Source organism: Drosophila guanche, unplaced genomic scaffold, assembly GCF_900245975.1.
Source record: "Drosophila guanche unplaced genomic scaffold, DGUA_6, whole genome shotgun sequence".
Taxonomy (NCBI): domain Eukaryota; kingdom Metazoa; phylum Arthropoda; class Insecta; order Diptera; family Drosophilidae; genus Drosophila; species Drosophila guanche.
The window spans coordinates 4,324,843-4,351,532 of NW_022995743.1; the positions used below are offsets into that span (position 1 = coordinate 4,324,843).

Sequence of the window (26,690 nt, forward strand, 5' to 3'; positions counted from 1 at the left end):
TGAATTTAATTCATGTCAGAGATCAACAGTACTCGATATGCCGGTTTCCAATCGATAGTTCCATTCTGCACTTTGCAACACTGATTCAAAATTGAATTTTATTTATGCCGCTTTTAAGAAAATAGAAAGGCATCAAATTTGCGCTTCAATAGGGTGAAAGTTCACGTGCATTCATTTCTTTCTAGGACGTAACAAACCAATTCTACGCCGCTTTTCCCCCGTATCGCGTTCCTGTGATTTACGAATATCTTTTGTACTTTGCTCTGTTCCTGGTTCTTTAACTGGTTCCTTAGCTGACTCCTTGGTATTGGTATCCTCATCCAAAAGACGACTCGACTTTTTCGTTTGTTGTTTTGTAGTTCTAGTAGACTTGCGCGTTTTCTGAACGATTTCTAACAGCTCTTCGTTGTTTTCCTGCTCATCATTGCTTTGCGGTTTGGTTTCCTGCACTTCCTTCGCGTTGGGACGCCGTCTGCGCTTTGGTTGCGACTCCTCCGTATCAACGCTTAGAGCTCGTCTTCGTCGTTGTCTTTTGTTAGGGGCTTGTACTGGTTCCGCCTCCTGCTCATTGTTTGAATCGTTAGTGCGATCAGTATCCTCCATATCGTCTCTAGTACTGTCATCTTCAGCGATCTCGCGTGTGTCCGATAAGCTACGTTCTATTGCCGCTTTGAGATCAGTTGATTTGATGTCAAAGTCTCGCATGGTTCCCAGATGTAGATAATCTGTTAGTCTATTGAAGGTTTTGGTCTTCTTAGATAATAGAATAATGTGCTTGTTGAAGTCCTCAATGACCATTATTACTTTGGGAATAAGCCGAGTCTCTCGCAGCACTTTTGCGCGCTGCGCCTGTACGCTGGGTTTTCGTGTCTTGAGATGCTGTAATGCGTCCTCATCGAGAGTATTAGCTTCAATGTAAGTAATAAGTTCATAGACATTGGCCGGGAGTTGCTTTCCCACTTCTCGTAGAAGCAATTCGAATCTGAAAGGTGTGACAATAAACTGAATATAACAATCTTAACATAATAAATGTTTCAATGCAGAACTCACTTAGTGCTTCGCATGTTGGCAATGCTTTCATCTGATGTGCAGCAGGACAAATAGTGTTTCGTCAGGTTCTTTAGGCATACATAGTGCTGTATCAACAATTTCATTAGTCCATCCATAGAAGGTCCCAGCGGAATACAGACATTGGTGAGAGCCAGTAGCGTGCGCGAAATAAGAATTATTTGAGTGCAAATAGAACGATCCATGACATCTAGTTTTCCACGCCAATAACTTTGATCACATTCAGGCACTAGTTGGCAGTTGTAGCTTAAATTGTTGGCCTTTACGACAAAGTATTCTACATTTAGAAGCTGCTTCTGGACGGCAGCATAGAGATGCTGCAAACAACTCTCGGCTGTAACTGTGCTTATCGACTTTAGACTTGGATCTGGGAGATCTATTGATATGTCATCATTCAGAGCACCAAGCACATGCCCCAGTTGTCTGGCAATGCTATCAAAAAAGGGACCCGAGTGCGTTTTCTGGCGCTGGATAAATAGAAGGCTGTGCACCAAGCCCATTTCGGGATTTACCAACTCATAGGTACGACAAAAATTGAGGAGCCAAGCATAGGACTCAGTTACAACACGCTCACCATACTCAATATGGTCAAACAGAATTTCCAATGACTCCAGAAGGCATACAGGCAATCTCGCGGTAAGGGTATCATTTTTGAGTGTGTCATCACTTGCAAACTCCTTCATAAAGTCGCTCACCACATCCTGTACAACATACGTCACTGCTTTGCTTTTGTTCAGGGAAGACATATCTACGGTTGACAAATCATAATTCATTTATACAAAACCTGCATTAATAATTAGGTGTTTCATTTGACTTACCAAATCCATTGACGAATTCCTTGAACTTCTTTGAATACGTTTCGTGCGCTGTTCGTAGGCACTCTACAAAATATAGAGCCGCCAGAGAGGAGGTTTGCATGTCAAAGTTTCGCCACAGCTCGGACAAGCGAAGAATGCAGCGCTCATAAATAACTTTGGTGATGTCTGTTAACTGCTTGAACGTACGTTTGCTGTAAGCTAGTTGCTTATAATCAGGTTCAAGGCGAATATTTTTCACTTTTTCGGCAGTGGTCTGCAGCACATAACGCACCAGGGTTTCATTCGATCGCAACTGAATGGTTTTCTCAGCAGCGGCAAATGGAACAATGTCACTAAAAATTAATTTTTTTAAATATTAATTTGAATCAGAGCAGTTAACATGACACTCACTCGAGTAGTAGATGAAGTAGCATATCCAATATAGCCAAGTCCCATATATTCTCAGGCTGTGTACACATGCTTTTCATTGGTATTCCATTTAAAGTAAGGTTGGCAAAGGAAGTTGTGGTATCATTGCTGACTGTTTTCTTTGGTTGTTTGTGTAACTTCTTGGAGGAGCCAGCCAAAGTCTTTAGATCGTCTAAAAGCTTGCAATGCTGCTTAAATAAAGGCAAAATGTTACATATGGCGTCGTTCCTTGGTTTGGCAGCAAGCAATAAATGGGAAATGATTCCTTCAATAAGATTGAGTTGCTGCAATACTAGAGCACATTTTAGGTGCGTGGCAGGAGGTGACTGGAATTAGATGTATGTTTGTATTTAATAAAAGACTATCCGATTTTTAGAAAACCGCTTGAACTTACAATGTCGTCGGTTGGCAATCTGTTGGCAACCATTCGTTGCACGCATAAGGCCAAGAGCCGACAAATCTCACGAGTGTCATAGCCCGACGAAGCTCGCTCAAAGGCTACCAAGCAGTTAGCGACGAATTGTACCAACTTTCCTAGATTATCTTTAAGCTGAACTTCCATATGTAGATGATCGCTGGCACTAACCAGCTTATCGTAACGTATGCGAAATACTGTGTCCAAGTCATCGCCAGCTTCTTCTGCAGAGGGAGTGTCAAAAAAGCTTCGAAAATGCCAATCAATCACTTGTAAAATATGAGGCACAAGTTTTGCGTTTAGCTCCACGGCCCGCTGCAGATCTGAGAGGACAATTAGAAAATCACCAGAAACATTTAGGGCATTAGGCTGGCATCTCGGTTACTTACTTTCATAGAGCGTACACCGTATGTCAAACTGCTGCTGTAAACAATTTCGCAGCATTCCAATAATTTCCAGAGTAAGCATGTCGAAATTGCGTTGCGGATTGCTTCGTGTTCCTAGGCTATTTTGTGTCATCATTGAGTACCCGGAAATGCTCTGCTGCGTGCAGAAGCTGGTTGTACTTGTGCTTGTCTGCCGCAGTGCGTTACTGTTGTTAAGCTGTTTGAGGATCATGCAAAATCCGTAAATAGCCATCCGACGTTTTTGAATGCCGCTGGATATTGTTGTGTTACGAGTGTAGAAGAGTATTAAATATATATAGATATTTCCTATTAAAACAGGACCCACCTAGAACTCATTGCTTTGCAGAGAACATCAATCAGGGTGTCTCGTACTCGATTGGATATCTTCAGAAGAGGCAAAAGGAAGTTCATCATGCGCATGGCTTGTTCTCCAGGCAGCTTTAACCAAATAAATAATTGATAATAGAAGAAAACAAAATATATATTTGAATGACTTGCCCATAGCATATGCTCCATAACTGTCTGGATGGTTTTTGTGCATTCAGAGACCGTGTACGTGTCCGCTACACTTAACAATGTTAAACAGTCTAGAAAAAATATAAATATTTATTAAGAAGCTTTGAGTTAGAGTCGATTACCCACCGGAAAACTGGTTTTGATCTTGATATACAATCATCCACTCGGAGAGGAGTTTGATGATGCCTTGCCCAAAGATGAAACGTTTGCGAATAAACTTTGTTAAAAAAGTAATGGCAAGAGTATGCATTTTTGGAGACTGCGACTTAAGCAGGAAAAATACTAGATGGACCAGCCCTGGTGTTATCACATCTTTTCCATCTTTGTTCTGATCTATAAGCACCGTCAAGACCTGCTGCAAGTCGACTTGTTTGCGCTGTAACGAGTCACGATACCATACGGAGTAGCCTGCTAACGATATCTCTTCTTCATTATTCTTAATGACATTTCGCAAGAATGGCAGCAAAATGGACCGAGAGATGCGTGCAGATTCTGGATCCCGATTCACGCTGGTCATCGAAATAATAGCGCTAAGCATGAATGGCGTAAGAATGACATCGGGCAAATGCGAGAAGTTCTGCATATACAAAATTAGGAATAAAGATCATTCAACTTAGTACAGCGAATATGTAAGAGCGTGCTCACCCTCAGCATGGCAGCCAGTTGTTTCTCAGTCAACTTGTACATAGTACAATAATTCAAATGGTGGAGTATAGTCTCTTCTGCCTCCCGCAGCTCTTTGTCCGAAAAAGGATCTGATAATAAAAATGATTGAAACACACGTAGTCAATTATTGGAATATTTCGCCTTACCAATGCTGTCGAAATCTGTTGAATTACTGCACATGTCTGAGAACAAGCGCTTATAGTAATTGCGGTGGAAATATTTCTCCAATGCCAGGAGCGGGACAATCAGCTGAGAGGCATTTTGACACATGGAAAAGAGCTGGAAGCACAGAGCTGGTAACTCCATTGGCGATAGCTCCTGCAGGGCCCCAGAGAATTTATTCAACACTGTTAAGATTTCTCCGTTGCTGAGGTTTATGGTCCTAACCGAAGGAAAGTTTTACATTTTTATGTTTTTTGAATGTTTTTTTTTTTTTTTTTGGTAGCAACTTACTTGAACATGTCAGCAATGGGGGTCAGAATTGAAGATGGCCATTGCATGGTACATATACTATTCACTGTACGATTTCTATACTCGGTTCCATCTGTGGCTACCCCATTGAGAACAAAGCGTGGAGTTGCCGACAGCAGAGAAAGCGATTCTGGCAACAAATCCTTCCAACCAACGCATTTTGCGTCCCCCTGTCGCAAGCCATCCACACAGTGCTCAATAATCCAGGCCAGTTCATCAGCGGAGAATGTGGACAGGTCCCGGCCTAGTCGTGTGATCAAATCGAAGGATTGCTTATAGTTCAGTTCTACATTACGCAGTCCATCCATAAAGCAGCGAACCAGCGCAAAACGTTTCTTCTTGGACTCTTCGCTCTCAGTGTCGCAAGCGAGCAGAAAGTAATTCCAGAAACTGATACCTTCACTTCGGGATATGGTGGCATTCAGGGTGTCTGTTAACTGATCGAACAATATAAATTGACAGTACATACTCATAACAAAATATATGCATATGTACAATGTATGTAGTACATACTCACGATTTGGTGCGTTGCACACACAATGCAAGGATTACCTGTTTTACGGAAGTGTTTTTAATAAGCAACTGCAGTTCACTTCTCTGCCCTTTTTCGCCATACTTCCGCACCTGCTGCTCAAGCAAATCCCTCGACATTTTCTCGTTTTTATTACGAGAACACTTTTTACGCTTTTGTCATGAAAATCCGCGCGCGTTTTTGTTTTGCTTATCTAGCCAACAGTGTGACCGCGGAAGTATCGATCAAAAATACCCGCAGACCCTCAAAAATACACCTAAACAATCAATAGGAAATGGGCATTTCGAGTATTATTGATGTCTGACAAGACCTCGCCACCATGAAACGGAGGTATGGCTTAAATTCAAAGAAAAGTTTCATGTTGCTGCAGTTAAAGAAAGTTTGCACTTTTCTAATGTGCAACCAAAGCATTAATTGACAATCATCCGTACATGGGTGATTATTTATTATCAAACTTTATTTGCTTCTCTTCTTCCACCGCAAATATAATAAGTATTTGTAAGACATGGCTATAGGAGCATATTCGAAACGCTTGGATGGCAGATATGGCTCAGCAAATGGATGATTTGCATATCAGCAGACAGCAACGGGCAAATGCGTTTAAAGCGCTGTAAACTTGTAGAAATTTACACCTGTGGGAAGGGCAGAGAAAAGAAGACCAAGTGATTAAGAGGATGCGTGAGCAGATGCGAGCTTACAACGAGATTTGGACTTGCCATTAGGATTGACGCGCGTGATAAACTGGTTGGCAGGGCGGAAGATGCCCAACTTCGATGTGTCATCGTACAAGTCCTCTACATCGTAACCTGCTGCATTGTGCAGGCCCAGCTCCTTGAGGGTGAATACGATTCTATAGGGTGCACCGTCAGAGCGGCGGCTGGCAAAGGCCACGGCATAGGAGTGCTGGTTATTGCTGACCACAGGCGTGATGGGTCTGCTCCATACTTCGATTTGATTTTTCGACAGTACACGACGGCCCTGGATGCCCAGCACGTCTTGGTCCACAGCAATCACTTTACTGGAAGGGGAAGAAACAAGGATGTAACATATTGAGATGCGTTATCGAGGGCTGAACAAACCGATTCTGCAGAATATCCTTGATTTCCGGACGCACTGCTGCCAAATCGTTGGACATGATCAGCGGCGCTGCCATAATGGACCAAATGGCCATTTGCAGTTTACTTTGATCGTAGCTCAGTCCGTAGTTGCCCAGCAGCAGCATGTCGGGATCGTTCCAGTGGCCCGGGCCGGCATGGGGTTGGATTCTATCCTGGTTCTTGCCAAAGTAGTCCATGATCTGGGCCACGGACTCGAGCGAATCGTCGATGTCGTCCCAGTTGCGCCAAAGGTTGCAGTGCTGCTTCAGTGACGTATAGTCGGGCATTTCGCCAGCATCCTCCTGGTAGGCGGGCCAGCTGCAGGAATAGACCATAGGTCGGCCAGTGGCGTTGAGCAGACGCCCGAACTCAGGATAGCCCACGGCCATGTCGCTGATGTTGGCATAGCAGCCATCCAGCTTGACGTAGTCCACGTCCCAGTCGGCAAACGTCTGAGCATCCAGCTGCATATGCTTTATGACACCGGGAAAACCGGCACAGGTGTTCGTGCCATAGTCCTGGTACAAGCCGAACTTCAGTCCAATGTTGTGTATCTGTGAGGGGTACACAGATGTAACGACGGTGTGAGGAATCACTGGGGTAGCCTTCTCACATGATCTGCAAGAGGATTCAGTCCGTTGGGGAATCGCTGCTTGTCTGCAACCAGTTTCTGGCTCTTGTTGTCGCGGTCCTTCTCCAGCCAGCAATCATCGATGATTATGTACTCGTAGCCAGCATCCGCATAGCCCTCTGTCACCAGTAAATCTGCGTGCCGTCGGAACAGCTGCTCACTGTCAATGAATCCCAAGGTTTGAGTTAATAAAATTGCAATTGAAAAGAAATCTCAGGTGTTTTTGGGTCTACCTTATGCACTCGTTTGGGTACAGTTCACAATCAGTTAGGCAGCGGAAACTGAAAGTGTGATGATCTCAATTAATAATCCCAGACCATAGGAATAGCATTCACTTACCGCTCCCAGGACATCCAGCCCATGGGTGGCCTGCAAATATAAACTTTAGAATGAATTGAATGGAGAGACGCCGATTTCTTACGTGAGTGCCAGTCCATTGTCGAGTCCCATTCCGCAGTGCAGCAGCTGCAGCAGGAGGAAAGTCCCCAAAAAAACGCTCGACGCTCTGTACATTCTGAGTTAGGGGCGATGAGTGAGTCCTGGCCTGTGGTACGAATTCACGAATTTATAGATTTGTGCGTGCTGTGTATGATGGGGCACTCCAGATAACATTGTTTGCCCAGAAACCTACTTGCGCAAGCGGGAACAGAAGGTTGGATACACACACGGCAAGTGGCTAATTGCTGTCGGAGTACTCCACTCAACTGATTGCTCCTACCTCCTACCAGCGTGGAACGAGCGAAACTCAGCAGGCAGCTAGGCTCTTATCAATATCAAGTAGGAGAACGATTGACTTGCAGCGGCCCCAAGTTCACAGCGCGATCCAGCTTATCACAAAGAGCCCGAACAGCAGCTTCTTGTTCGCTTTGTTGTTCAATTGTGCGCTGTTTGGTACCTAAACTGTGCGACAAAACACGGGAAGATTTCTCCAGAATGTGCATTGGGACTCTCCGCCCACATGCATACACACAGTGTACATGCACAGTTATTTCTATCCTACACTCTTTCGACGAGTGTGAAGTGCATTCCGACTGCACTGGCATGAGCCATTGTAATTAAATTCTTGACCTAAATGTTGCCTTATCAGCGCAACCACTATACGCGAAGTTAACAAATTAAAGCTTTCTCGCTAATAATGTTTGCTTTTCTTATTGATTTGGAATAAATTTCAATGCACCGTTAATACTGGGGGCTCGGATTTTTGAAAGTACGCGGATTAACAATTTATTGCATGAGCTAAAGATTTGCGGCTAAAAAATACCACAGAGCAACCGACATTTCACAACACTAATCAGACCAGTTTCAACACCACAAAATCTGGCGTGCTTCGTTTGACTACAAAAATAGAATTTAATTTTTATTTTGCGCTTCAACTAAAATGGCATTCCAGTTGCCTGCTACCACAAGTGCCCCTGCAGCTGCAGGTTCGTTCTCGTTCGGCACGAATGCTCCAGCACCAGCAGCTGGCGCGGCCGCTGCTCCCGCCGCAAAGCCAGCATTTTCATTTGGCGGTCCAACCGGTCTCAACATGGGCGGAGGAGATGCGGATAGCGCCAAGGCACAAGCTCCGCCACCGTTTAGCGGATTCGGATTGTCTGGAGCAACCACGGCGCCAGCACTCTCGCTATCGACGACATTGGGCGGATCTAACACAGGCGTAACGTCAACTGCGGCACCAGCGGCCACAGCTGCAGCGCCAGCCTTCGGAGCGGGCTTTATGGCCCAGCCCACGGCAGCAGCAACACAGGCAACCGCTGCACCCACTACGGGACTGATTGGTGGCCCATCGCTCGGTTTGACGACAACTCCAAAGAGCACAGCGGCACCAACAGCCGCTGTTGTGGCTCCTCTCACTGGAGTTGTGGCGCCTGCTGTCGGCACCGGTGGGGCATTTGCCAATTTAACAACCGAGACAAAGACTACGGATTCGGCTGCAGTTTCGAATGCTTCGCAACTTTCGTACAACCAACTGGAGGAGCACATCAACAAGTGGACACTGGAGTTTGAGGAGCAGGAAAAAGTATTCACCGAGCAGGCAACGCAGATCAACGCCTGGGATAAGTTGCTGATCAGCAACAACCACAAAATTATCGAACTCAATGATGCCGTGAAGAAGGTGAAGAACGATCAGCAGGTGCTGGACCAGGAGCTCGAGTTTATTGCCACCCAGCACAAGGAGCTGGAGGAGAGTCTAGCGCCCCTGGAGAAGGAGTTCGTCGGCCTGCCAAGGGTCGACATGGAGCGCAATCAGACCTTCCTCATGGTCGAGAATCTGGATACCCAGCTGAAGCAGATGTCCGAGGACCTTAAGGAGATCATCGATAACCTGAACGAGGCCAGCAAGGGCCAGGACCACAGAGATCCGATCATACAAATCGGCAAGATCCTCAACGCCCACATCAGCTCGCTGCAGTGGATCGAGTCGCAGTCGAACAACATCTGCAAGAAGCTCGACGACATTGGCAAGATCCACGACACCCAAAAGCGCGACGTCTTTCGTCCTCCATTGAAGTGAAGTCTTCCCGTTAATTGAAATAAAGAAATCGTTGTAACTATATACAAAATGATTTTACTCTCGGAACGATAATGGGGGAACAGAACATTGTCCAATGGCTAGTAGCCCTTGAAGTACTTAAGTCTAAACAGGGGCACTCGCTTGCCCTTGGTGGCAAAGGCCAGGAAGCTGCTGTGCGGTGAGAAGGCCATCGTATTCACGAAGGCAACGCTATCGTTCTGGTCCGGGAAGTTCGAGTAGATGGTGGCGCTGGGGAAGTGGGCCAACTTGACGGCGTTCGGTGCCAGATTGGAGCTCAGGGCCAGCAACTCCGAGGAGTGATTGAATTGAAGGTCCGTGATGGCCGTGCGCAGATTCATGAAGCGCTTCTCGGGCATCGGAGTCTGGGATTTGAAGATGCTCTCGTAGTCGTAGACGTTGACAACACCCTCGTTGCTGCCGGTGGCCAGGAGGCGTTGATTGGGCGCCAGCTGTACGCACTGTCCGTTGATGCAGCCGTCGTCGATGAAGTAGTGCTCGATGACGTTCTGTCGCAGCGACAGAATGTTGACATTGCAGCTGGATCCGCAGCATAGCAGCCGCTTCGAGTCGGCCGTCCAGGCCAGTCCTCGCACTGCGCCCTCCTGCTTGAAGCTGTGCAGCAGCTCGTTGGTGCTGGCGGTCAACAGGTGGACAGCACCGAATTTGCCAGCCACCGCTATGTACTTGCCGCAGGGCGAGACCTCAAAGCGATGCATTGAGCGTATGTCGCCTGGCAGGTACAGCTTCGTCTCCTTGGCCTCGAGCAGATCGTAGGCGTAGAAGTGCGATCGGACAGAGCCGAAGAAGGCTTTGGTGCCGCATGGTGCGATGCGGGAGCAGAGCAGTGGGTATTTCCTGAAGCGCATGCTGTGCAGCTTCTCGTTCTTCTGTCCGTCGACTGTATAGATGGTGGCCAAGCTGTTCTCTCCCGCCACCAGAGCCGCTGTGCTGGTGGGATGGAACTGCACGCTGGTGACGAACCCCTCGCAGTATGTGGCTCGGTTCAGATCCCTGACACGCTTGAAGTTCAGTGTCTTGGATCGCAGCTCACGTTTCTTGGCCTTGTGATCTATGAAGCCAACAGTCTTCAGCAGCTCTTCGTCCGACGATGAGCCCGAGTCGTCATTCTGCTGCTTCTCAGCCCACTTGGGTTGGTTCAAATTGCGCTGGAAGCGCGCTGTCAGATACTCCTTGTATGACTTGTCCTTGCGCAAGTGTGTCAGCGGTCCAGTGTGCTTCGTGGGACGCTTCACATCGCCCAGCTGTATATCTTCGTCGTCGGAGTCTGTCCAGGCTGCCTTTCGTTTGCCTGCAGTATGTTCCGCATCGTCTTTGCTCCCAGCAGCATCTTCGTCATCGCTGGGATTCCACTTCTTGCCCACAGACTTTGCTAGATTCGACAAAAACTTCTGCTTATCGCCGAAAATTACTTTTTCCATGGGCACTTCCACATATGACGGCGGCGGCCCAGCTGCTGCCTTCTTTCGGTTTTCTCTGGCGGCTGGTTTACGGTTTTCGTTGTTGGAATAAACAGCCATCAGCTCTTTGAGCTCTTCCATGCCATCGCTGGACTCATCTGAACTCATTTTGGCAGCTTAGGCAAAGTAAATAATGGAAAATTAAAATGTTTGCAAATTATACACGTGCGACACGATGGGGTTTTTCAGAAATGTACTAACGCTGCTTAAATACCAAAATACCGAATGGAAGCTGCCACATAATCGATAGGCTACAACAGCTGACATTAACTTGTGCTGCCATATCTGAAAAAATAGATAAGAAATGAAATGATGGGCCACTAGCTTTAAAAGCAGAATGCACACAGTTTATGAGATATAATTTGAATGCAACAACTAAAACGTGGCTATACCCAATCGAGAGTTAATAAAGAACTCATGCTATTAGTATAAATACAGAAACAAACAATTATGTTCGAAATTATAGGTTACACTCCAACCATTGTTAACAAATTGTACAGATAAAATATTAACTAACACATTGAATCGTTTTGTAAACGATTTTCCATCAACACCTTGCATACGCTCATGTGCCGCATTAAATTAGCTTCCAGTTTGTACGACATGCCACATTCCACGCACAAAAATGGAACCTTTGACTTGATGGGTCCGCGTGTCTTCTCGTCGGTACGGATCTTCGTGGTACAATCATTGCAGAAATAGCGTAGACTTTTATTTCCGATTTCAAGCTCAACAGTAAACGGCTGCTCGCAGGAAAAACAAGTGTACACCTTTTTAATGGTGCGCTTTGGTTTCTTTTCCAGTTGGATCCAGCTTCCAGTCAACTCTTTGTTGTTGCGCCTCTTTTTGGGCCCATTCCGTGATATTTCATCGGAAGAACTGATCTTAAGCTTAGGGTTGTCCTCCATTGACTTTCGGTCCGCATCCAACTCACTGCGACGCTTACAGGCACGTACATGGTTGCTAAAGGGTCCGTTGTACATATACTTATTGCCGCAGTGGCCGCATTGGTACTTCGTATCTAGATTGACCAATGGCGTTAAGTGGACGGTGGTAACAACTCCATTATTATCCTCCTTGAATAGCATTACGCCCTTTTTCATGTCGATTTCCATTTCCACGATTTTTCAAACGTTGTGCAGAGGCCGACGAAAAATTAAGAAAGTAGAAAGTGTGCAGTCACCGTGCGTGCAAGTGTGTGTGTGTTTGTGTGTGTGTGACAGGAGAGAAAGTACTCGAAAGTACTTACTTTCCTGTCAAACTGCATTCCAGGGCTGGGGGCTAGACAAAAATTACTCACTCGATTCGAGTGCGTTAGCGGCTTTCCTCCAGCCCTTCTCACCCAAGCTTGTGGTAATTTTCCAGATCCTTGCTTTATGGCACGCGTAATTCGAGTCAAAATATGCAATTAAACAAAAACGTCTTGACTATAAAAATATTTGCATAACTTGTGCAAACAAATGTCGGAGCACGTCGTCGTCGTCATCGTCCTCCTCGCTCTCGTCGTTGTCAGAAGAAGACAATGCTAAGTTGTTGTTGAACTTGTCATTATACTCACACAGGCATACACGCAGAGTGGATGGAGCAGCAGCAGCAGCAGGAGTCGCCTTGCCTCCTTGTCAGGGCGGTGCTGGGGGTGTTGCTTGCGCTAAAGTGTAGATTAATAGCCTGGGTGGATGGTTATCCTCCCCGTAGTGTGTGGGGGGAGTGTTCTCTCTGGCAGAAATCAGCGCTCGTAAAATTTACGTAAAATTCATTAAGCGCAACAAAAGACGCTGACGCTGGCACTGGCAAGGGTACTGGCAAGGGTACGGGTACGGGTACGGGTACCGGTGCTGATGCTGGCGAACACACAGAAAACAGGTTGCCACCGAGATGGTGAGAGAGAGATGGTGCAGGCACAGGCAGACAATCGTTTAGAGACAAAGCCGTGCATAGTTGATAAGGCGCGTTGTGCTTGCTTGTCCTCCCCCTCACCATTGCCCTGGCGAGGGCGTGGGCTGATCCGATGCCTGGCGATGGCTTGTGGTCCCGCAAGTGTCTGATGGCAAGTCAAGCAGCGCGTCAAGCTCCACTGAAAGCAACAAATTTTTGTCATTTCAAAGGATACGACGTTGCTTTGGTGGCGTTATTGTTGCACCATCATACTCACCCCGTCCGGCCGCACGCTCTCCCGTGCAGCGAGGCGAAGCGAAGCGCAACCATAGTGCTCCTCCTTAAGTAGCCAGAGCATGTCGCAGCTCCCAGTCGTATCTCTGCGCCAGTCTCATTCCATTCGCAGTGAGTGACAGATTAGCGTGCTGACATTAAGTTTGTCCTTTGGCAGTGCAGCTCTCAGCACATGGGCTTAAAGTATTGGCCTGCGCCGGCTCCAATCCTTGGCCATCATTGTGTATAGGGGCTCTGGTCCGGTCTGGTTATGTCCTGGTGCTGCTGTCCCATGCAAATGTTGATAAAGCGATTGCGAATTCTGTGGTGGTGGAGGGGACACACGCATTACAACATGTTGCGGTCAGTGTGCGCCCGCGTGGGTGACATCGGCGTGGTTTCTGCGGCATGTAATGAGTTTTGCATGGCCTGCACCCGTTACCTACATTCGGTGCAGCCACCGCACCTGATTTTCGGCCTTGATAATCTTCTACTGCAGGCGCTTCTGCTTTGCGCGCAAAATGCGGGTAATTAATTTTTGTTTTTTGTATGCCAGCCATTGTGAATGTCTTTCTGGGTGGTTTCACATTTCACAACACTGGAAAGTCAAAGCTGCTGATCGACAGCTGATCATCGATAGGGTTCATTGAACTATCAGCACAACATTTGAACAGGGGAAACCTATTGAAAGCTGAGGTTAGAGCAAATAAAATGCTTGAGGCGAGCGCATAAAAATGGCAGACGCATAAAAAATTAATAAGCAGCCAAAGGCGATGGGACAGGACAGTGAACAAAAGTGGCGAAGGACGCAGTGCCGTTGTTCTTGTCTATTTGCTGCTGCTGCTGCTGCTGTTGCTGGCACGCTTTGACGACGGACAAACCCCTTCTGTTTCCCTGTCCAGTCGCCAACCCCTTTGCTTCTGGCGCTGTCCACTATGGCGCTGCGAGACAGAGACGGAGACAACGACATCATTAATGCATAATTCAAGCGTTTGGCAGTTTTGTGCACGATGCTTTCAATATTCAATTTGAATGCCGCCCAAAGCAATACAGAACGGTTTTGTGTCTGGTCTGGCACTGTCTGTTGTCCGTTGTTTGTGCCTTTTTTCCTGTTTTCGCCCCCATTCTGCTTTTGCCACTCCTACTCTCCCGCTTTCGTGCTCGTGCTTATTTATTTGCTTGTGTCTCTTTCTTTCTCCCAGTCCATACACATCGATCTACCTGCTGCATTATTCAGTCGCTGGAACCGAACAAAATGCATGATAAACAATTTCTAACGGGCCAGAGACAATGGCCGCTCGCTCACTTGTCATCCGATGGTTGTTGTATCTGTTTTCGGCATACCCTGCCACAAAGGGTAAATATTATATTATATCTCCCTCTATAGCCCATGTTTGTAGCATCCACCGCTGGCTGATGTTAGAGTATGAAAAGCTTCTTCTATGTTGTCCCGAAACTATTCAGTCTTTCATCCATGTTTTTCTTGCACATATTTATGTAGAATTTGTCGTGCTCGTTTGCTGGGCGTTTTGTGTCCTGCCTACACCGACTATCCAATGCCAGCAATCAATGGCCGCTCGTCTGCCCATCCCAACCCAGCCCTGCCCTGCCCTGCCCTGTCCAACAATAAAACCCAAACCCCCTACCCCCCCCTGCCGTGCATGCGTTAGTTGTTTATTAAATATAAATGATTGTCACTTGCGGCATGTGCGGTGGCATGTTGTAGCGTGTCCAATCGAATCGAATCGAAACGAAACGAAATGTTGATAGTGATGATTGCTTGAATTTCATTGAGCAGGTCAATTGCTGCGGGGCCACTGGCTCCGGCACTCCGACAAAGGTTCTTATTGCAATTTCTTGTAGTTTTTGTACTCATGCTGCAATTGCTTGTAAGTTTTACCACCATTCCATTGGGGGGTTTCTCCTTACACGATGATGATGATGATGATGATGATGACGATGACGCCTTGCCTGGGACCATGTGTAAGGGCACTTTTAGACTGGCGCCAGTTTGGCAAGTCATGCAATTGATATTGATATTGGCCATTTGCTCGTCATAAATGTGAAGCGTCACGACGGCATCCCGTCAACATTGCCAAACCCAAAACGGACCACCGCCTCACCGCACCATAGAGTACTTTCAACTGTTCAATCATTCATCGGATATTGACCACAAAATGCCATTAAAAAATAATTACGAATTTTAATTGGCATTTAGTTGGGGCAAAAAATGAAGTGCATTCAACATTAAATGTGATTATACCGGATGGACATGCCCGGAAGGGCCGGTGGAGGGTAAACGGAAACTCTGTCACGGGCTCTCTGTTGAAGCGTGTTTAACAATCGAAATCAATCAGGGATTACGGTCCGACCCCAGGCATAGTTCGGCCGATTCAATTAACCTGCCCTAATACATAACTAACGATCCAGCGGATGCCCAAATCTATTAGCTGCCGTTTAGGCACAGGGTAGCACACAGTCGAGCTGTGTCCTTGCCTGTAACCTTTTTATTATTGATTACCTTGACGGTTTTTGCTCGTTGGCGCATTATAATAATTCGTGTGTCTGATTGCAGTTAGCCATAGGACACGCCACTTAAAAATCAATTAACATCACGCGGCAATTGACTGCATCGAGCAATGCCAGCCCCATCCAGACAGATGGAGGGCCCTCGAAGCGGCCAATGGAGATGTCCGTCTGTCGGTAATCAGCGTATCTCTGGAATAGTTATGTGTGTTCGTGGCATATTTATGCAATGGCTAACGATAATGGCATCACCTATGTGGCCGCGGCAGCAGCATCGGTGTACCTCAAATTGTGTGGCAACATGACAACGCCGATTCCGTTTCACCATACCCCCGCCCGCAGTCATTCCCTTTGCATGCATGCCACCGCACAACCCGCAAGCCCTGCCCCACTCCACACCACACTCTGTCCAGTATGTACACCCCGACCAGTATGTACACACTAATTGCGGTATTAAAATAAACTACAATTGCAAATGGCGCATTTTACATTCACAAAGCGGCAAGGGACAAGGAGGTGGTGCCACCAGACCCCAGACCCCAGACCCCAGGCCCCAGGCCCCTCTGCTGCTGTTGTTTTTGTTGGTGTATTATTTGCTATTACTGTTGCCGTTTCCGCCGGCTGCTCTGCGGCATTCTTCTATGTAATTGTGGTACCTTAATGTGTGACAATTAAATCAAGTTCGTGGAAATTTGTTGTGTGCCACAGCAGGAGATTCCCGCGAAGATGCATGGGCCCACAGTCCAAAATATCTGTAACCGGTACTCTCCACTTTGGAGGCAGGGGAAACATAGCAAATACCCTTCCCCACTCTCCCCACCCTTTGCTGTGCACGCCTCTGGCTGTAGGCATAATCATATTTAAGGCTTTCCCGGAATACTCGTATTCGTGCGACTGCAACCTCAATTGCAATTGCAATTGCCGCTGGCTGGCTGACCAGTTGGTTAGCCCGGTCCTGGTTCGAGCCTTCTTCACTCTGCCCAACCACACCCCGCCATCTGCCATCCCCCTCCCTGTCCACGTTCAGGGTTCGCGTCCATCGCTTCTCGTTGTTCTGTTTGGTTGAAAACCACAAATTAAGCAGAGAAATCCTTGCCGTGCATGCGAACGATGGCGCCGCTGCAAAACGAAAAAAAAAGAAGAGAAGAGGAGAGGATGAATGCAATGTGACTGCGTGTGGAATAATAAATATCCTGCATAAGGATACACTTTAATATTAGTTTAGTTTCACCATCGAAACAGTTTTGGAGTACCTGTTACTGGTGGCATATTTTTTGTACTTCTGAAACTTCGCTGTCCAGCACACCCTTGACCCTCTCGCTTCCCTGTCAATGGGTATGCAAAGCAACAAAAAATTCAAACGCAGGCGAGCGCCCACAAACATGCAACATCCCAACCGCAATGTATTACGACGGGGCGTGGCAAGTCTGGTCTGGTCGGGTCGGGTCTGGTCTGGGGAGGCAGATAAATGCCCGTTGCCATTGCAGTTGCTGTTACTGCTGCTGCTGCTATTGTCGCTGCCATGTTGCCACTTTGCATGCAAACAAGTGCACGCTTACTCACAAACACACACACACACACAGAGGCACAGCACACACAAACAGCAGCAACACAGAGACAAGCACGCTGACACGCTGCAGCCCGCACGTCAGCGCTCGTGCGTTTATTTGCCGTTTCCGCTTCCGCCTGTCGTCGTCGTCGTCACCGTCAACGCTTCTGCTGCACTTGATGCTACTTCTATGAGTGCTGCTGCTCCTTCTCCCACTCCTCCTTCTACTACTGCGGCACATCCTGCTGTTGTGGTCAACTGCAGAGCTCAGATTGCGCGTTAATAAGTTGCTGTTGCTCTTGCCGTTGCTGTTGCTGTCACCGTTTGGCAGGACTTGCAAAAATGCTGCACATTCTGTGCATGTAATGGACTTGGACAGCATTCCAGGGGAGCATTACGGCATCCGTAATTTCCATAGGTTTCGCTTTGCCCCAGGACTCGCGTTGCACGGCCACACAGCGAGGGTGGACCGTTGCAACATAGTCAAACAAAGTCAACGACAGAATTATCAGCTTCAACAACATGTTGCTCCTGCCGCTGATGCTGCTGCTGCTGCTGCTGCTGATGCTGATGCTGTGACAGTGTGGCAACAACTAAAACATCATCCAGATAGCATCAGCAAAGCTCTGTGCCCCATTGGGTGACACACATTGTTGCTGCTGCTGTTGCTGTGGATGCAACAGTGTGTCGGAGACAACTATGCTCAACTCGAGCAGAAGTTTTTTATGTCCCCCGACCTGAAACTAATAACCGTAATGCTTAACGTTTATTGAAAACGGTAGCTGGCCACCTGGCCGTGTGGGAGGTGTCCTCCTCGGGTTGTCCGGCATTCCGACAGTTCATAAATATCTTCCAGCAGCTGCAACTTTTTGGCGTCGCATTTAATGAATGGAGCACGAGAACGAGCTGCTTGACCAATTCCCTCGCTTATCGCCCAGCAGCAAAACCAAAAAGTTTTGTCCAACTCTCTTGCGCTTACTTTTCCCTTCACTTTCAAGTTACTGCTGGCAGGGAATGCAATTTATCGTTCCTCTACTTCTGCTTCCACTTCCAGCTCGGAGGGGTCAGCTACAAATGGAGGCGATACATTATGCATAGGCCAGGATTCACATTCACTTTGCGGCGGCAGGAAAAATGATCAACAAATGATTGACATCGAAGCTCTGCCTGCTGCCCCTGTCCCCCGCAGGAAGTGGCAAAGTATCCTTGGCTAAACTTTGGCCAAGTGAAAAACTTGCTGTCAGCATAAGATAAGCGCCACAAGTTAATAGACTTGTAGAACAGACGCACACACACACACACACACACACACACACACACACACGCAACACACACACTCCCCGCTCTACCAAAAGTGGAATTTTATTTATTTGTTTGTCGTTTCGGCATGTGGCGCGTGTTCCCGTTCCCGTTCCCGTTCCCATCCGACCCCTGACAGCCGACATACACATATAAAAAATAGTGAAATAAATAAAAATGTTTTATACGCCCACTCAGGGGTTGAGGGGTGCTGCTGCAGCAGCAGGGGTGGCTCAAGGGCTGGGTAGATGGCTACTGCTGGTGGCTTATCAGCCAACTAGCAATTTAAGTTGTCATCCTGGTGGGAGGGGCTCCGACTCTAGCTACTGTCCGCCAAGCAGATGTTTATCAAGGGCCAACAACTTTTCTGTTTAACCAGACTTTTGCTTAATTCGAGCGTTTCTCTCTCTCTCTGTGGCCTGGGCCTGACCCTGTCGTCCTTTGCCCTCTGTCTGTTGCGACTTTTCTTGGTCAAAGTTTAGCTCATCAACAAATGATGCATGGTTCTGGTTGCTCCTGCTGCTGCCCCTGCTGCTAGTATTGGCTCCGGGGCGGGGCAGGGCAGTGTGTGGCTGTCTGATTGACAGCTTCTTCCTCCCTTTCTCCTCCCTCTGTGAGCGTGCGTGCGTGCTGGTGGGCTGTGCGTATGGGAACTGCTTATCAACTTACTTTCAAAGTCAATTTCAATTAATCAATTGTCAAGTATTTTGACAAGAGAGTTTATAACTCATTTGGATTCGCAGAGCACACACAGAAAGACACTGCGCAGGGTGTGTCTGCGGTTGCGTAGACACTCTCCTACACTAGTCAGGGAAAAGCCGAGCAAAACCCACCCACTGACAAGTGTAAAAATGCAATCACAGAGGCGTGCCATCATCCTGCCATACATTGTATGACCTAGGAGCTAGCTAGCTGTTCCTGATGATGCTGCTGCTGCTGCTGCTGCTGGTGACATTGCCATGTCATCAGTCTCCCTCAGGCATTGGAGTCAACCAGGGGGAGTCAGCCCTGACGGGGGGGAGAGTTGCTGCTTCAACCAGGAGGAACAGACTCCTCCAACCCGAGAGGATTCGCGTTTATGTTCTGTTATTTACAATGGCGCATTTTCACACATATTTTTTCAAAGTCAACAACATGATTTTCGCTGTCTACTCGTACGCTGCGCGACGTGTGCATAAAACCCAAACACACACACACACACACACACACACACACACAGACAGACAGCCAACAACAATAGCAACAGCGAAACAACATTTACATTTTAAGTAGTTTTTAAATCGCTGCAGACAAACGTCAGAGTGTTGACAATTTATCATGCGGACCACTCCCAGGAACATCCCAGTCTTTTGTGGGAGAGTCTGTAACGACGTGATATACACTGCAGACAAAAAGTACGATCCAAGGGGCTCTCAAATATCTAGCATTTTCACTCTATTTTTCTTGCAGTGCATTACAATAATCACTGCACTGGTTTCTGCAAGTGTTTTACTCGCTGTTGAGGGAGCTGCAATTTTTGATTGATTGCTGTCAACAGAGGGTGGACTTGCCCTCAGTCACGCACTCGCAGACACTGCCAGCGATCCGAGCTACAGACTGCAACAGCAGGAAGCAGGAGCAGAACATGCAACTCCAGGCCATTCCACTCCCACCCGCTACAGCTACAGCTACAGCTACAGCTACAGCTACAGCTTTTGCAGTTTTTATGGGAATTTCATTTTAATTCATTTAAAGGCGAATGCAACTTATTGATTTATGCCTGCGCCACGCCACTGTGGCTCTCACACTTGCAAATGAGGCTGGAGTGCGCCGGCGGCGGCTGTCCACTTAAAGGAAGAATACTCAATTAGCTCTGGCTGCGGATGGATAAGGCTGCCCTGACCTGCCCTGCCCTGACCTGCCCTGCCACGAATGTTGGCTGCTTCTGAGCTTTCATTAAGTTGAGTCCTCTGCCTTGACCGCCTCAAGTGTCAGCACTCGCTCGAGAGTGGGTGCACAGCCTGCCACTGATGTTCACATATGCAAAATTAATTACTGCTGCCCGGAATTACCTTCCCCCCCTCTTTCAACTCACACTAAAAGTTCAAGCTGAAGCGCATTTTTTTTGTTTGTTGTACCCGAAAATTCAATTGAAACTTTGCAGACGACAGAGAATGCGAATGCGAATGCGACATGATCAATTTCCGTGCTCTTTCTCTCGTTTTCTTTTGGCAAAAGTTTTCATAAAGATGCCGATGCCAAAAAGTTGCATTCAGCTGAAGGATGGGAATGGAATTTATGAAGTGCCGCGCCCGCGGCTGATTTCACTAGCTTCCCCCCATCTGCTCCATCAATTGATTGTCCAGAAATCGAAGAATTGTATTTTACTTGAATTTTCCGCCATCCATCCAATGTCTAAAGTCCAGGAGCAGGACCAGGGCCATGGCCATGGCCATGGCCACTTGAAGCGCATTTTCTGCGCCATTTCAATTTCGACTTGTGGCCCCTGTCTTCTGTCCCTTTTGGCCAAAAATTGTACGAATTACAAAGTGTTCGTTCGTTCCCTGGCCCCCTGGTGGCAGGCGGACAGCAGGCAGCTCTCCCTTTCGCTGGTTTGATAAATTGTCTGGAAATTACAAATGGACACAGAGGCCAATAGCTTTTAGGCAAAGTTCTCTCTGGCTCATCTCGGTTTTTGGGTTCTGGTTTCTGGGTGGGTTCAGTGGAGGCCAAAGAACATTTATGGTAATTTAAAATAAATGTGTGGCACGGAATCGGGGGCAGCATTCAGTAAGATTCCAACAAGAAGAAGGCGCTTCCTGTCTATTTGCGCTGATTTATGGCCGAACATTGTTGACTCCTAATGGCAAATGTCGACAAATTTGCTTTAATGGTCAATATAATAGATGTTGTTGCTCTGCTGCTGTTTTGATTTATGCCTCAAAACAGAGTCGCCTTTGAGCAGTCGGTCAATGTATGTTCTCTATGTGTGTGTCTATTCGTATTTGGAATTGCAACACACAAAATTTACACAGAACACACACAAAATTCACTGTCCAAAATGCCGCAAAATCTGTGCCGGTGTGGGCCACAGGTGCTCGGCGCGGCAAATCGGTGAGTTGTGATCGCAATCGATTGGATTTTCATTCGTTTCCCATTCGATTTGAAACAATTTTGTCATCAGGGCTGTCTACTGCTCTGGGCCGCTGCTGGACGCTGTACAGCGGTCGAACATGTTCCCCGACTGCAAGACATTCGTGGACATGAAGAGCAAGTATCCGCCGGAGAGGCTGCTGGCCGACTATGAGCTGTTCCGCAATTGCCGCAAGAATGATGGTTCCTTACAGTTTCTCGAAATGTTTGTCGAGGTTCGAGACAAAGTTCTGCATTGCCAGCAATTATTTTATTGTGTCACTTGCAGAAACACTTTCTGGAGAAGGGCACCGAGCTGGAGGAGTGGACACCGCCCGATTGGAAGAGTGAGCCGCCGTTTGCCAACAGAATCGCCGATCCGGAGCTAAGGAGATTCGGTGTGGAACTCAACGCCCTGTGGAAGGTGCTGGGCCGACGCATGAAGGATGAGGTGAAGGAGAATCCAGAGAAATATTCCATTGTGTACGTGCCGAATCCGGTGATCGTGCCGGGTGGCCGCTTCATTGAGTTCTACTACTGGGACTCGCTGTGGATCATCCGCGGCCTGCTGCACTGCGGCATGCACGCGACGGCCCGTGGCATGATCGACAACTTCCTGTCGATAGTGAGGCAATATGGGTTCGTGCCAAATGGGGGACGCATCTACTACTACGGCCGCTCGCAGCCACCGATGCTGATACACATGATGAAGGCGTATGTGGATGTGACGCTGGATGAGAAGTATGCCATGCAGTCGCTGCCGCTGCTCGAGGCCGAGTTCGATAACTTTGTGGAGAAGCATCAGGTGCAGGTGAAGGGGCGCACGATGTACCACTACCAGGACTACTCGACGGGGCCTCGCCCGGAATCGTATCGCGAGGATGTGGCCAGTGCGGCAGAGTTCCTGAGCGAGCCGGAGAAGGAGCGCCACTACACGCAGCTCAAGTCCGCCTGCGAATCCGGCATGGACTTCAGTTCCCGCTGGTTCATTGCCAGGGACGGGACGAATCGGGGCACCCTGAAGGATATCCAGACAACGTCCATAGTGCCCGTTGATCTGAATGTGATCCTCTTTCGCAGCGCCAAGATCCTTGCGGAATTCAATCGCAAGGCTGGCCACAACAGCAAGGTGGAGGAGTACTCGGACATTGCCTGCGGCCTCGTCAAGGCGGTGCGCGACGTCCTGTGGAACGAGGAGGCTGGCATCTGGCTGGACTACGACATGCTGAACAACCGTCCGCGCCCCTACTTCTCCGCCTCCAACTTCTCGCCGCTGTGGGCACGCGCCTTCCCCCTGGTCGACACCGATAAGATCTCCCGGGGCGTGATGAACTACATCAAGATGCACAATCTGGACGACTACCCTGGTGGAGTGCCCAACACAATGAACAGGGATACGGGGCAGCAGTGGGACTACCCGAATGTGTGGCCTCCCATGATGTTTATGATTATCGATGGGCTGCACAATCTGGGCACACCCGAGGCCAGGGCCATGTCCGAGCGCTGGGCCCATCGCTGGGTGAAGAATAACTACGAGGCCTACGCCCTAACGGGCTTCATGTTCGAGAAGGTGAGCGCATTGCCCATTCCTGCTGAGGATTCTAGCAGCCCACTCCTTGCTCTCCCTCTTTCAGTACAATTGCGAGAAATTTGGCTCTGGTGGCGGCGGTGGGGAGTATCAGAATCAAACGGGTTTCGGCTGGACCAATGGCATCATTCTCGAATACCTCTCCCGATACGGCCCGGAGCTGTCCCTCCAGGACCGCAGTGATGTGCATTGCAGAAGCACGGTGGGAAAATCAGCAACGGGCAATCTCGGCGACTGCCCCGTGACCAGTCAGAGCAAAATGATCACGAAAAAGAATTACATCATCACCAGTGAGAACAATATCGCTGTCAGCAACAGAGACGGTCCGGGCCACTGTTCGGGTCCCTGTGCGCAGAAAGTAGTGGACGAGGCCTCCAATCGTATGAAGCAGTCGCTCGTGTCGAACATAGTCGGACATCCTGTGGTCGCCAGTCCAAAACGAGCCACAACCATCTCATCCGGACGATCTACAATCCCGGCTACGGGAAGATCCACGATTCATAAATCAGGACGATCCACGATCACCAGCTATCCACAGCTGGAGGAAGCTTCCACTGGCGAGTACAATGCTTCAGTGCTTCCACGAGAACAAGCCTCTGCCATTCCCTACACTCGAGAACAGGCCTCCGGCATTCCCTACACTCGAGAACAGTCCACAAGTCCAACTTTCAGTCCCGGTCGAACACCAATCGGTTCTGCACCAGAATCAAGGCTCCCAACTGCTGTGGAGACGACTGTTTTCCCTGAGCGTTACACACGGACACAGTCGGCTGCTGATCCTTACCTTCGAGAACAGTCCGCAGCTGAGGCTTATGCTCGAGAACAGTCCGCTGTGGCTCCTTACCTTCGAGAACTATCTGCTGTTGATGCTTATGGTAGAGAACAGTCCGCTGTTGATCCTTATGCTCGAGAACAGTCGGCAGCAGATCCTTATGCTCGCGAACAGTCCGCAGCTGATTCCTACCTTCGAGAACAATCTGCTGCTGATCCTTATGGTAGAGAACAGTCCGCTGCTAATCCTTATGCTCGCGAACAGTCCGCTGTCGATTCTTACGTTGAAGAACAATCTACAGCTGATCCTTACAATCGAGAGCAGTCCGCTGTTGCTGCTTACACTCGAGAACAGTCCGCTGTTGCTGCTTACACTCGAGAACAGTCCGCTGTTGCAGCTTACACTCGAGAACAGTCCGCTGTTGCTGCTTACAGGCCAGAACAGTCCGTTGTTGGTCGAGAACAGTCTGCTCTTTCCGGTGCAGGCCGCACCACGATCCCCAGCCAACGGGTGTCGAGCAGTCGCAAATCTGTCGAGAACAGCGGTTCTCCTGTGCGTTACAGTCGAGAAAAATCCGCTGCAGATCCCTATAGTCGCGAACAATCAGCGATTTCTGCTTCCCATCGAGATCAAAGCAGTGCCATTCAGAGTCCAGCACGATCCCCGACGCTGACGGTGGAAAACAATAACAACAATAATGTGACTCTGAATCAACGGCAGTCAAGGAGTCCTTCAAATCCTTCTCCTGTTCCTCGAGAGCAAGCCTCTGCTGTTCCCACTCAAGGAAAACCGTCGATCGATCAGTCCAGCTACGTGGAGTACACTCCCCCAAATGATCCTTACAGCCAGGAGCAGTCTGATGCCGATTTTAACAGTCAAGAACAATCTGATGGCGAACCATTTAGTCCTGAACAATCCGCTATTGACAATCGTGAACAGTCTGCGGTTGATCCTTACACTCGGGAACAGTCTGCTGTTGATCCATACAGTCGGGAACAGTCTGCTATGGATCCATACACACGAGGACAGTCGGCTGCTGATCCTAATGGTCGAGAACAGTCCGCTGTTGATCCCTACAGTCGACAACAATCCACTGCTGCTGCTTACAATCGAGAGAAATCTTCAGCAGATCCTTACAAACGGAAACAGTCCGCTGCAGATTCTAACAATCGTGAACATTCCGCTATGGATCCTTACAGTCGCGGACAGTCGGCCTATGATACATACAATCGAGAAAAATCTTCAGCTGATCCTTATGGTCGAGAACAGTCCGCTGCTGATCCTAATAATAGAGAACAGTCCGCCATGGATCCCTACAATCGAGAACAGTCTGCTGTGGATCCTTACAGTCGAGAACAGTCCGCTGCTGATCCTTATAATAGAGAACAGTCCGCCATGGATCCCTACAATCGAGAACAGTCTGCTGTAGATCCTTACAGTCGACAAGTGCCCGCCATGGATGATAACCATCGAGAACACTCCTCTATGGACCCTTACAGCCAAGAACGATCCCGTGCAGATCCTTACAGTCAAGAACAGTCCGTTGTTGATTCTTCCATGCAAGAGCAAGCTACTGCTGAACCTTCCAAATCGAAGAAACCGTGTCAACGATGTCTGGAAGTACCGACGAATGCTGGCCAACCACAATACAGGATCATGGCTGCTGTCCCGTTCACTGCTGCTGCTGTGCCTTACAATGCTTCCATACAGCCACAATCTTATGCGTCTTACGAAGATCAACAATCCGCTGCTGTTCCCTACAATGGAGAACAATCCGTTGGTGATCCCAGCCTGGTACGAACCACGATGCCTGGTCAACGAGAGACTAGGTTCACGGCCGCTCCCATGTACGCGCCGAGTGCTATTCAGCAAGAGGTTTTGCTGTCTCCCTGCGAGTGTTCGTTAACTTCACAGAACTCAGAACACGATTCTTCAAACTATGGGCAGGATATGCAAGGCCCAGCAACGGCATCGTTAGCGCCCCGTGGCAGCAGAAGTCAATCGGGATACGACCCTCCCGATACTCCCGACTGTCCAGACCTTCCAGAAGGCTGCTTCGTCTGTCCGCGCTGTGGCGGCCTAAAGCAGCAACCACCGACCGTACAGTGTAAGGCGACAAATCAGCCATCGGTGCCAGTGGTGCCAGCGAGGCAAGTGGCGTCAGTGGAAGAGGATTGCGAATGTGGGCCACCTACCAGCAGCATGCAAGCGGCGCCTGCTCCAGTGTCGCAAACAGAATCAGATTGTGGCTGTAGCCCGCCTACCAGCAGAACCAAGTTACCGGCCATCAAGCAGTTCCCGCTGGCCGATCAAAAAGGACCAGAGTGTCCGCAGGAGAAACCCCCACAAAGGATGTGCTGCGGTTGCCCCATTCCCTCACCACCCCAAGAAAAAGACGACTGTTAGCTGTAGATCCTCCAGTACTGTAAAATTCCAATCCAACTTTCGATTATAAAATAGACAACACACAGCCGAAAACTGCATTTTGGCATCGGAGATAGCTCTAACCGTGGAAATCGTATCAAATCCATAACTCACTTTAGTTTTATTCAATTTATGTAGCTTGGCATTCACAATGCCAAAGAATTTTCATTCAGAGAGTGAAGGGAGCCAGCCAGTCGGGAGGCGGTAGCCGCTTAATTTCTTCCTTGACA

General features: G+C 48.4%; 6 protein-coding genes across 11 annotated transcripts; 2 read left to right on the forward strand and 4 right to left on the reverse strand.

The window, feature by feature from the left end:
• Nucleotides 1-71: 71 nt before the first annotated feature.
• LOC117579294 (Fanconi anemia group I protein homolog) lies at nt 72-5,492 on the reverse strand. The gene is made up of 13 exons (XM_034265104.1): nt 5,322-5,492; nt 4,752-5,206; nt 4,445-4,680; nt 4,278-4,387; nt 3,759-4,209; nt 3,615-3,703; nt 3,442-3,554; nt 3,099-3,367; nt 2,689-3,032; nt 2,277-2,620; nt 1,887-2,218; nt 1,051-1,816; nt 72-982 (listed from the first exon to the last, which is right to left on the reverse strand). Exons 1-13 carry the CDS (start codon nt 5,418-5,420, stop codon nt 172-174), a joined length of 4,419 nt encoding a protein of 1,472 aa, XP_034120995.1. The 5' UTR covers nt 5,421-5,492; the 3' UTR covers nt 72-171.
• Nucleotides 5,493-5,729: 237 nt separating this feature from the next.
• On the reverse strand, nt 5,730-7,983 carry LOC117578819 (alpha-N-acetylgalactosaminidase). The gene is made up of 8 exons (XM_034264577.1): nt 7,661-7,983; nt 7,451-7,573; nt 7,369-7,398; nt 7,263-7,310; nt 7,012-7,189; nt 6,381-6,952; nt 6,018-6,319; nt 5,730-5,933 (listed from the first exon to the last, which is right to left on the reverse strand). The coding sequence occupies exons 2-8, from the start codon at nt 7,540-7,542 to the stop codon at nt 5,902-5,904; spliced, it is 1,254 nt and encodes a 417-aa protein (XP_034120468.1). The 5' UTR covers nt 7,543-7,573; nt 7,661-7,983; the 3' UTR covers nt 5,730-5,901.
• Nucleotides 7,984-8,321: 338 nt separating this feature from the next.
• LOC117578827 (nuclear pore glycoprotein p62) lies at nt 8,322-9,588 on the forward strand. Its single transcript, XM_034264590.1, has one exon. The coding sequence runs from the start codon at nt 8,408-8,410 to the stop codon at nt 9,542-9,544; it is 1,137 nt and encodes a 378-aa protein (XP_034120481.1). The 5' UTR covers nt 8,322-8,407; the 3' UTR covers nt 9,545-9,588.
• LOC117578812 (U3 small nucleolar RNA-associated protein 18 homolog) lies at nt 9,576-11,230 on the reverse strand. Its single transcript, XM_034264565.1, has one exon. The coding sequence runs from the start codon at nt 11,149-11,151 to the stop codon at nt 9,643-9,645; it is 1,509 nt and encodes a 502-aa protein (XP_034120456.1). The 5' UTR covers nt 11,152-11,230; the 3' UTR covers nt 9,576-9,642.
• Nucleotides 11,220-14,675, reverse strand: LOC117578834 (zinc finger protein 875). Its single transcript, XM_034264604.1, has 4 exons — nt 13,196-14,675; nt 12,602-13,117; nt 11,561-12,415; nt 11,220-11,328 (listed from the first exon to the last, which is right to left on the reverse strand). Exons 3-4 carry the CDS (start codon nt 12,156-12,158, stop codon nt 11,240-11,242), a joined length of 687 nt encoding a protein of 228 aa, XP_034120495.1. The 5' UTR covers nt 12,159-12,415; nt 12,602-13,117; nt 13,196-14,675; the 3' UTR covers nt 11,220-11,239.
• A 6,822-nt stretch (nt 14,676-21,497) lies between these two features.
• Nucleotides 21,498-26,514, forward strand: LOC117592288 (trehalase). 6 transcript variants are annotated; one of them, XM_034285951.1, is made up of 5 exons: nt 21,498-21,658; nt 21,729-21,912; nt 21,966-23,246; nt 23,311-25,748; nt 25,779-26,514. In XM_034285951.1, exons 1-5 carry the CDS (start codon nt 21,606-21,608, stop codon nt 26,440-26,442), a joined length of 4,620 nt encoding a protein of 1,539 aa, XP_034141842.1. In that variant the 5' UTR covers nt 21,498-21,605; the 3' UTR covers nt 26,443-26,514. The 6 variants fall into 6 exon arrangements, with proteins under 6 accessions (XP_034141842.1, XP_034141843.1, XP_034141840.1 ...); XM_034285952.1 differs by having other exon boundaries at nt 23,311-25,024; nt 25,085-26,514; XM_034285953.1 differs by lacking the exon at nt 25,779-26,514 and having other exon boundaries at nt 21,499-21,658; nt 23,311-25,034; nt 25,066-25,534.
• The last annotated feature ends 176 nt before the right edge of the window (nt 26,515-26,690 follow it).